This window comes from Babylonia areolata, chromosome 6 (genome assembly GCF_041734735.1).
Source record: "Babylonia areolata isolate BAREFJ2019XMU chromosome 6, ASM4173473v1, whole genome shotgun sequence".
NCBI classification, from domain to species: Eukaryota; Metazoa; Mollusca; class Gastropoda; order Neogastropoda; family Buccinidae; genus Babylonia; species Babylonia areolata.
This window is the reverse complement of record NC_134881.1, coordinates 50,825,668-50,836,522: the sequence shown is the minus strand read 5'-3', so window position 1 is coordinate 50,836,522 and position 10,855 is coordinate 50,825,668. Positions and strand designations below refer to the sequence as shown.

General features: G+C 41.0%; 1 protein-coding gene across 2 annotated transcripts; it reads right to left on the bottom strand.

Moving 5' to 3' along the window:
- Positions 1-1,469: 1,469 nt before the first annotated feature.
- Positions 1,470-9,521, bottom strand: LOC143283431 (ankyrin repeat and SOCS box protein 16-like). Of its 2 annotated transcripts, none has more exons than XM_076589667.1 (3): positions 9,461-9,521; positions 6,886-7,375; positions 1,470-4,965 (listed from the first exon to the last, which is right to left on the bottom strand). In XM_076589667.1, the coding sequence occupies exons 2-3, from the start codon at positions 7,223-7,225 to the stop codon at positions 4,205-4,207; spliced, it is 1,101 nt and encodes a 366-aa protein (XP_076445782.1). In that variant the 5' UTR covers positions 7,226-7,375; positions 9,461-9,521; the 3' UTR covers positions 1,470-4,204. The 2 variants fall into 2 exon arrangements, with proteins under 2 accessions (XP_076445782.1, XP_076445783.1); XM_076589668.1 differs by lacking the exon at positions 9,461-9,521 and adding an exon at positions 9,334-9,456.
- Positions 9,522-10,855: the final 1,334 nt, after the last annotated feature.

The following is a 10,855-nucleotide window of genomic DNA, read 5'->3' as shown; positions in this document are numbered from 1 at the left end:
ATTTAAGAACATTACCAGCTGTATATGATCATACAAAAGGCACATACATGGTGTAATCATACAAGTTTGAATTCAATATTATTTTAAAGCTTTGCCAAATAGTTTGAATTCAATATTATTTTAAAGCTTTGCCAGATAGTATCACATTCATTTACTTCACTGATGCCACAGGTTAATCAGGGTGAAAAAGAAAAAAAAAGTTTTGCATGAAATATTATAACATATGATACAATGTTTAGCAATGTTCTCACCATCCAACTGCTTACACCTAGATGTACTTCAACACAATTATGATAAGAAAGAAGAACGCTTGATGGTTGTGGAGTCCCTAGATCCCACTGACATTATGATAAGAAAGAAGAAAGCATGATGGTTGTGGAGCCCCTAGATCCCACTGACATTATGATAAGAAAGAAGAAAGCTTGATGGTTGTGGAGCCCCTACATCCCACTGACATTATGATAAGAAAGAAGAAAGCTTGATGGTTGTGGAGCCCCTACATCCCACTGACATTATGATAAGAAAGAAGAACGCTTGATGGCTGTGGAGCCCCTACATCCCACTGACATTATGATAAGAAAGAAGAACGCTTGATGGCTGTGGAGCCCCTACATCCCACTGACATTATGATAAGAAAGAAGAAAGTTTGATGGTTGTGGAGCCCCTACACCCCACTGACATTATGATAAGAAAGAAGAACGCTTGATGGTTGTGGAGCCCCTACATCCCACTGACATTATGATAAGAAAGAAGAAAGCATGATGGTTGTGGAGCCCCTACATCCCACTGACATTATGATAAGAAAGAAGAAAGTTTGATGGTTGTGGAGCCCCTAGATCCCACTGACATTATGATAAGAAAGAAGAACGCTTGATGGTTGTGGAGCCCCTACATCCCACTGACATTATGGTAAGAAAGAAGAAAGCTTGATGGTTGTGGAGCCCCTACATCCCACTGACATTATGATAAGAAAGAAGAAAGCTTGATGGTTGTGGAGCCCCTACATCCCACTGACATTATGATAAGAAAGAAGAAAGCTTGATGGTTGTGGAGCCCCTACATCCCACTGACATCATGATAAGAAAGAAGAAAGCTTGATGGTTGTGGAGCCCCTACATCCCACTGACATTATGATAAGAAAGAAGAACGCTTGATGGCTGTGGAGCCCCTACATCCCACTGACATTATGATAAGAAAGAAGAAAGTTTGATGGTTGTGGAGCCCCTACATCCCACTGACATTATGATAAGAAAGAAGAACGCTTGATGGCTGTGGAGCCCCTACATCCCACTGACATTATGATAAGAAAGAAGAACGCTTGATGGCTGTGGAGCCCCTACATCCCACTGACATTATGATAAGAAAGAAGAACGCTTGATGGTTGTGGAGCCCCTACATCCCACTGACATTATGATAAGAAAGAAGAACGCTTGATGGTTGTGGAGCCCCTACATCCCACTGACATTATGATAAGAAAGAAGAAAGCTTGATGGTTGTGGAGCCCCTACATCCCACTGACATTATGATAAGAAAGAAGAAAGCTTGATGGTTGTGGAGCCCCTACATCCCACCCACTGACATTATGATAAGAAAGAAGAAAGCTTGATGGTTGTGGAGCCCCTACATCCCACTGACATTATGATAAGAAAGAAGAAAGCTTGATGGTTGTGGAGCCCCTACATCCCACTGACATTATGATAAGAAAGAAGAAAGCTTGATGGTTGTGGAGCCCCTACATCCCACTGACATTATGATAAGAAAGAAGAAAGTTTGATGGTTGTGGAGCCCCTACATCCCACTGACATTATGATAAGAAAGAAGAACGCTTGATGGTTGTGGAGCCCCTACATCCCACTGACATTATGATAAGAAAGAAGAAAGTTTGATGGTTGTGGAGCCCCTACATCCCACCCACTGACATTATGATAAGAAAGAAGAAAGCTTGATGGTTGTGGAGCCCCTACATCCCACCCACTGACATTATGATAAGAAAGAAGAAAGCTGGATGGTTTTGGAGTCCCTAGATCCTACTGATATAGATGCACACAATTTGATCATTACTTTCAAAAATGCATAGTTCTAAGTCATTTGCTGAACTGGTCACATATAAACAACATGCAGAATACCAGAAGCAGCATCACATTATATGAGTAATTCCACACTTTTCAACATTACAAAAACGAAAAACACCACATTTTATTGTAAACTCTTTCTCAAACTGACCTTCACTCTTCTGTTTCTCAGTTTCAATTCATGTTGTTTAGAGCCCAGCCGACCGTTTAGGCCATCTCAGGGCAGACCGCACTGTGCAAAACATGTATTCAAAACTGACAGGTCTGCCACAGGTGAAAGCACCATGCATGAACCAGTTCTGTCTTTCCACCAAATTTGTTTGAATACAAATTACACTATTTGTCCAATAGATCAATCAGTCAAAGGAGACTGATCCTAACACTCTGAAATACAGCATCTTCAGAAACAATTATCAGCTCTGTCAGACTTCAAGATAATAGGGAGGACTGTGTGTGTTTGCACTGTCAAACGATGGATCTTTACCAGTCTATAAATGTTTCAAGAATTCACACTGGGTCCATGACTGAGAATAATTTTTGAGGTATTTGACGAAGATGATAAATGCTGAAAGATGAAATTATCACTGAACCAAACCCACCCCTGAAAGCAGTGTATGGCTGCCTAAATAAAGGGTAAAAATGGCCATACACATGAAAACCCACTCGTGGACATCATTTACAGATCAAGAATGCGAAACAAGCAGAACAATACCTATCCCGAAGTCACAGGAGCAAATCGTAACATTCAAAATTATGAAGAGTCCAATATCCATTAAAAAATTTTTTAAAGAATAAAGAAAGAAAAAGTATTATAATAGAAAGAAAAATTTTTTAAAAGAATAAAGAAAGAAAAAGTATTATAATCGAAAGCAAAAGTAATAACTATGCAAATGCACAGAATTTGTTGACAGTATTCTGCAGCCCTCCACCCCCACCTCCGCCCCCTTCCACCACACCAATCTCATGCACTTCTTCCATAAAACAGGACTATCTATTTTTATAACAATATGCAGGCTCTTCTGCAACCATCTTTTCAATATCAAAGATTCCCGGACATGCAAAAAGTCAAAGAAATTTATCTCACATAATCAGGAAGAGTGCTGTAAAAATGTGATCATCTGCAACACAGATCTTTTTGTTTTGTGATTGCTTCCTATGTGATAATCAACTAATTTTGTGCTTGAGGTGCAGAGTTTACAGGCCCTATATTTCATATAAACAGAAACATGAACGTTTGATTCTTACTTCAAGAAGAAAAAAAGAAGCATACTTTAGGAAAACTTAATTAAAAGCTAACAAAACATGATATCAACCGAACTTAAAATCTGTTTCACAGCAACAAAACCAAAACTGTCCCCATGTCATCCCAGTTCTCATTTAAAAGTCTTAAAAAGTCTCCCGCAAAATGAAGTCTTTCAGAGATGGTTCCATGTCATCTCAGTTCTCATTTCAACGTTTTAAAAGGTCTCCCCGCAAAATGAAGTCTTTCAGAGGTGGTTCCATGTCATCCCAGTTCTCATTTCAAAGTCTTAAAAGGTCCTCCAGCAAAATGAAGTCTTTCAGAGAAGGTCCCATGTCATCCCAGTTCTCATTTCAAAGTCTTAACTCTCTCCATACGAACGGCGAAACAGACGACGTTAACAGCGTTTCACCCCAATTACCGTCATCAAAATATTGTTAGCGGAAGGCTCTTAGACTGAAGAGGTGAATGTTGACAAAGAATACCACAATTCTGATGACGGAAGCTAAAGGTTGGGTCATTCAGACACCCACTGGACATCCGAGGGATCTGTGTCGAGGAGAAGAGAGGACTGGCCGTACTGAGAGAGTTAAAAGGTCCTCCAGCAAAATGAAGTCTTTCAGAGATGGTTCCATGTCATCCCAGTTCTCATTTCAAAGTCTTAAAAAGTCTCCCGCAAAATGAAGTCTTTCAGAGATGGTTCCATGTCATCCCAGTTCTCATTTCAAAGTCTTAAAAGGTCCTCCAACAAAATGAAGTCTTTCAGAGATGATTCCATGTCATCCCAGTTCTCATTTCAAAGTCTTAAAAGGTCCTCCAGCAAAAGGAAGTCTTTCAGAGATGGTTCCATGTCATCCCAGAAAGGCGGTTCCATGTCATCCCAGTTCTCATTTCAAAGTCTTAAAAGGTCCTCCAGCAAAATGAAGTCTTTCAGAGAGGCTGGGATGGCAAGGGTCTTGACACTCTCTCTGAACTTGAGTCCCACAACAGCACAGGAACGAAAGTGGTCTCGGATGCTCTTCCTACTGACCTCTCTCAAAGTGCGGGGCTGGGCGAAGGGAAAGGCGGACAGGTCGATCTCTGCCATCAGATGCTGCAGCGATTCATCAGCTGACCACAACCCCCGGCACGTGGCCCCAGCGTGCCACAACAAACTGCCCAGCTGGTGACGCCGCGTCACCACAGCAAAGGCAAGGGGAGACAGACACTGAGCAGAGTGGTAGCACAGGTAGTGACTGTCAGGGTCGGCATTCTGAGCCAGGAAGTACTTCACCGCCCTCATGTTCATCTTCTCCATGGCCCTGGTGAGCGGAAACTTGAGGCTGTTGTCTCTGACGTGCATGTCGGCGCCAGCTTCCACAAGGAGGCGAGCGCAGTCGACGGAGTGAGCGATAAACTCTGGCCGGTCCTGGTAGTAGCTGAAGCAGTGGTGTAGCGCGCTCATCCCGGCCCTGTCCTGCAGGTTCAGGCTGCTGCCTGTCTGGATCAGCTGATACACGATAGCCGTGTTGGTCATGCTGGCGGCCAGCATCAGGGGCGTAACCTGGCTGGGCTCCGCCCTTGTGTCTGGCCTGGCGCCGTGCAACAGCAGCGTCTCCATGACGTCAGGCTGGCGGTTCTTCACAGCAATGTGCAGGGCACTCTGACCATCATCTGACCACAACAGACAGGAGCGGTAGAGAAAAAACACACAAAACATGTGCATGTGCACAAAGAACGAACAACAATCTTTAAAGAAAAAACAGGTTAAACTAACGAAACAAGAAACATGCAAGTGCACAAATAACTAACAACAATTCTTTACAGAAGAAACAGGTTAAACCAACAGTTAATAAACAAGAAGCATGCATGTGCTCAAATAATTAACAACAATTCTTTACAGAAGAAACAAGGAAACTAAACAAGAGACATGCATGTGCTAAGTTCAGTTCAGTTCAGCTACTCAAAGGTGTCACTGTGTTTGGACAAGTCCTTATATGCTACACCACATCTGCTATGTAGATGCCTGACCAGCAGCATAACCCAACGCACTTAAAACATGTGCACAAATAACTAATTACAATTCTTTAAAGAAGAAACAGGTTAAACTAATGAAAAAAGAAACCTGCATGTGTGCAAAGAACTAACATCGGTTCTTCAAAGAAAAAACTGGTCAAACTAACTAAACAAGAAATATGCATGTGCTCAGTTTAGTTCAGTTCAGCTACTCAAGGAAGCGTCACTGCAACCAGACAGGTCCATATACGCTACACCACATCTGCTAAGCAGATGCCTGACAGGCAGCATAACCCAACACACTGAAACATGTGCCCAAATAACTAATAACAATCCTTTAAAGAAGAAAGAGGTTAAACAAGAAACATACATGTGCACTAAGAACTAACATTGATTCTTTAAAGAAGAAACAGGTTAAGTAACAAAACAAGAAACATGCATGTGCTCAAATAACTAACAACAATTCTTTCCAGAAGAAACGGCATACTACATGATGTAAGACTGACTAGCAGTTCACAACCTGTCAAAGTGCCACTAAAAAATAAACAACCCAAAGCTACCACAAGTGTCTCTGCACTGTTAAGCAGCTTTATTAACTGTGACTTCCTGCTCAGAATGATTTCAAGAAATTGAAGTAAAGTGATCACTTTCCTCTTCTTCATTCATGGGCCACAATTCCCACACTCACCCGCATGCACACTAGTGGGGTTTTACGTGTATGACCGTTTTTACCATGCCATGTAGGCAGCCATACTTGTGTATGCATATTTGATCTGCTTGTGTATACATACGAAGGGGGTTCAGGCACAAGCAGGTCTGCACAAATGTTGACCTGGGAGATTGGAAAAATCTCCACCATTTACCCACTAGGCGCTGTTACCTTGATTTGAACCCGGGACCCTCAGATTGAAAGTCCAATGCTTTAACCACTTGGTTATTGCGCCTTTCTATCAAACTTCCAAAATACTGCCTTTAGATGATAATAACATCAGTTACCACACTTGGTAGTGAGGTCCCTTTTTTACTATCTGCACCAAACGTTTGCAAAATAAATAAAACTTCCATGCTTAGCAAAAGAAGTTTCTCTTTGAACAAAAAATGATAATAATGACTGCTCTTGTTGTTGGGTCAGAATATCAGATCAAAGTGCCAAGTTTAGAGAATACAAAAAATATAAATATAACAGTAAATGCAGTTTGCATATAATCAGGCTTATTTTTTATTTTTTTGTGCCCATCCCAGAGGTGCAATATTGTTTTAAACAAGGTGACTGGAAAGAACTGAATTTTTCCTATTTTTATGCCTAATTTGGTGTCAACTGACAAAGTATTTGCAGAGAAAATGTCAATGTTAAAGTTTACCACGGACACACAGACACACGACACACACACACACACACACACACACACACACACAGACAACCGAACACCAGGTTAAAACATAGACTCACTTTGTTTACACAAGTGAGTCAACAATAATAATAATGACAATAACATCAGTTTTGGTGGCAAGGTCTGTGCCATGGTGAAGTAGAAAAATGATGATAATAATAATAATGACAACAAAAACAGCACTCACCAGTCTTGGTGGTGAGGTCGGCGCCGTGTTGCAGCAGAAGACAGGCAGCCTTGGTGCTGCCTGTCCTGCAGGCCTTGTGCAGCGCGGTGTCCAGGAACATCAGGCAGCGCGTGTCCACCGGCATGCCCTGCTCCAGGTAGCCCCGCAGTGTGGCCACGTCGTCTGACTGGGCCGCGATCAGGTACCTGAGGATCTCCTTGTCCCCGAACACTGCCACCAGGTTCTCCATCTCCGGGCTGCTGCCGGAGGAGGAGCTGCTGTGCTGATGCTGCTCTCCTCCTCCTCCTCCTCCTCGCTTGTTCTTCTTCCTGTTCTGTTTCCTGCCTGTGCAGTCTCCCATGCTGCTTTCACTTTCATGAAGGGGTATATTGAAGTTAGAATACAATGGCTTCTGGTACGTTGTTGTTGTTGTTGTTGTTGAAGCGCTAGTAGTAGAAGCTGCGCTTCAGTCCTGGTTCAGTTCACAGTACAGTAAGTTCATTTCAGCCATCTGAAATGAGGAAGAAGAAAAAAACAAGATTTATCATCAGCAATGTTTTGAGCCTAGGTGAGTTCGAGGGTCATCTGTGGGTGATTCTGCAGTATTTGAGAACCTGTTCAGTAACTGTCTCAAATCAACAACTGCTTCCATTTTCCTCCAGAAATGACTACATACTCTGCAGATTCTGAACCAGTCTCTACAAAACAATCAACCCACAACACACATCACTGAGTCCACAAGATGCTCCTTTCGCCTTGCACTTCTCAATGATTTATGATGCTAAATAACAAAACATAATATTTCTTCTACTGTCCTAACAGCAAAAATCTCAAGAAGCGAAAAGAATAAAAAAACAAAACAAACAAGATACTGTTGACACCTGAAAAACTTTTGAAGATGTAGTCAACAGCCTGCGTACTACACACACACACATTCTCTCTCTCTCTCTCTCTCTGTGTGTGTGTGTGTGTGTGTGTGTGTGTGTGTGTGTGTGTGTGTGTGTGTGTGTGTGTGTGTGTGTGTGTGTGTGTGTGTGTGCGTGTCTTTCAGGCTGCTTTAACAGTTTAAGTTCCCCCACCCCCCTTTAACTGCATGCAAACAAAGAGAAGTCACAAGACCCATTTACATTTCAGAACATGAAGTCGAGATGAATTTGTAAACAGGAAAAGCAGAATGGGAGAAAATGGCATACACACACACACACACACACACACACACACACACACACACACACACACCTGGAGAGACCATGTGTGACAATGAAGAGGCAATCAGTTAATTCAGAAAAATACAAGAGACGGGAAGATATTGCAAAATCCTTGTCAGTTAAGTTTTTCATGTGTATTATAAATGTCTCAACTTTTCCAGAATTCAAAAATAATGTGAGCAGACAGGACTTGAGAATGGGGGAGATGACCCCTCCCCCTCCCCTTAAGAAAAAAAAAAGCTTCATCAAATGATATCAAATTTAACTACTGATGGGTTCTTTGAGTAAGAAAGGAAACTGGAAATTACTTGAAGTGTATCAAAACAGAACGATAAAAAAAGAATTACATGATCACAGCAAAGCAGTATTATTCTACTAATGCTTTCAGAGAACAACAATAATCTCATCCTTGAAAAGTTATGTTTATCAACAGAGAACTGGTTCCTTTTGACTCTGTGACCTTAAACTAATCAAGATAAAATTAATTTAAAAGTCCAAGCATTTTCATTTGGCATATATGGATACAAACTCACAAAGACAGGATGAAATTAACCCCCCACCCTCCTTTCATTTTTTTTAAATTTTTTTTTATAGCGAAGACTAATAACTGCTGGGTAAAATGGAAAAAAAAAAAGCAAAAATTTACCTTCAGCAATCAAATCATAAGTTTTACAGTATATACAACAACACACAGAAATTCAGGAATTAAATTTATGACACATAATAGAGGCCGGCCCACTGCCTCTGAAGTCCTTTACCAATATCTAAAGCTGCAACTTAAATGTCACTAACAAATTATGATTTGTAAATGAACGTGATTGGTCTGTGCTAAAGAGAGGAAAAAGTGTGTGTCTCAAGATAATGACATATGCTGACTTGCTCAAATGTAAAGTTACAATCAATAAAATTTCAACGATGATTATCATAAAATTCGTTAGTTGGAACTGAAATCAAATGCTGGAAAATGAATTTCGCATCGAAATTGATCTGTTAGTGAGAAAGTCTGCTGATAAATACTACAAATAAATAATTAATAACCCACTAAACAATAACATCTGATAACTTTTCTCATTACAATATCAATAATAAACAATATTAGCAATATATTTCTTTACAAAGCACAATGGTTCACAATCTAGATAACCCCAAAAGCAATGCCCCCATTGGCCACTAATGATGTAAAGATGCTCGGGAATTTTGCACGCAGTTCATAATTCATGCTTTTCGTCTCACTCGAAGTGCCAAAGAAAAAGACAAGTACCAGGAAGTCTACCTATATTTCACACAAGGTTGTGTGTCCGAATTTTCTCATCTGATTTGCACCATGACTACGCACTCTTCGATAAAAACTCCTCAGTGTGCACACTAACCAACAGAATGAGACATACCGTTGTAGTCAAGACGTAAACAAAACAGTCCCGAACTGCTGGGCTTTCTTGCGAGTTATTGTTCTTCAGTGTATGACGACAGTTCTTTCCCTTGGCGCAAAATCGTTTATGTATAATAATTATAATTATCAAAGTGATAATGATAACGATGATGATGATGATGACGGTGTTGATAATCTTTTAACTGCTTCATTCACAAGCCATATTTTCTTTTGGGCAATCTAGCTTTTTTCGAATGCAGCTCACAAAGTGTCACTTGAAAAGCAATCGTTCTGCTCAGTGAAGAAATCTGCTCAGTGCTCAACAATCGTTCTGCTCCAGGACGGTTTTAGTCGACATAATTATTTAGTTTCAAGGAAGCGTCAAGATAAGCACTGGTGTGCTTTATTACATCCAGTCCCCGCCCTGAACAGGGTCTACACTACATAATGCTAAACGAAAATTAAAGGATTGTGTTAAAAGAAATACATACTAAGTCGGAGACTGGGAAAATCATCATTTAAACCGCACACACACACACACCAACACACACACACACACACACACACACACACATAAGCATAGTGTTAGTAAAACACATTTTAAGAAAAGAACACATTGAAAGAAACAAGCACACACAACACAACACAGACGGACCAGAATGGCGGGGGTGGCTAGGCCCGGAGGTCAGTTCTCGGCAACCGCACACAATTATTTAAGTGGCAAACAGTATCAACAAAAAGAACAGTTTACATAACACATTATGGCATGATGTGGGAAAGGTAATGCTGACAGTATCAACAAAAAGAACAGTTTGTATAATACATTATGGCATGATGTGGGAAAGGTAACTTTGATGCTTTTTTTTTTTTTTTTTTTTTTTTTTAGTGAAGGCGATTGGTCAAGTTGTTTGATTGTTTCTGGGAATGATCATGTCGTCGGACGGAGTTCCATATCATCAGTATAGTGTGGCGCCCGCCTGAGTCAAGTAAACCATACACAGACTGCCGCGCCGGCATCAGTGGCCGGATTTGAACACGAAGTCAAATCTTGGGACTTTGGGGGCGTTCCTTGATGAACTTTTACAGAAAATTTGTTTGTTAATGTTGGTGGTGCATCAGTTACCTGTCACTGTTAATCTCAGTCAGTGTGCATTAATTGTCATTAACTAGTTCCTCGGTTTGTCAGTTGCACTGACTTTAATCTACGGCAGGATTATAGTGGGAGACTGAATTCGCTCAGTTGTTTATAGTCCGAGTCCACTGAAAAAGGGAAGACGGTCATTTTAAGGAGTACCAGTTTGAGCCGGCCGCCCCGTTTATGAAGATTCAGTCCGGTTCGGAGAGAGAGAGATACCTCCGTCAGTAGGCTTACAATTAAGCCGGGAACTGAAGGTGACCTGGAAACTGAATCAGC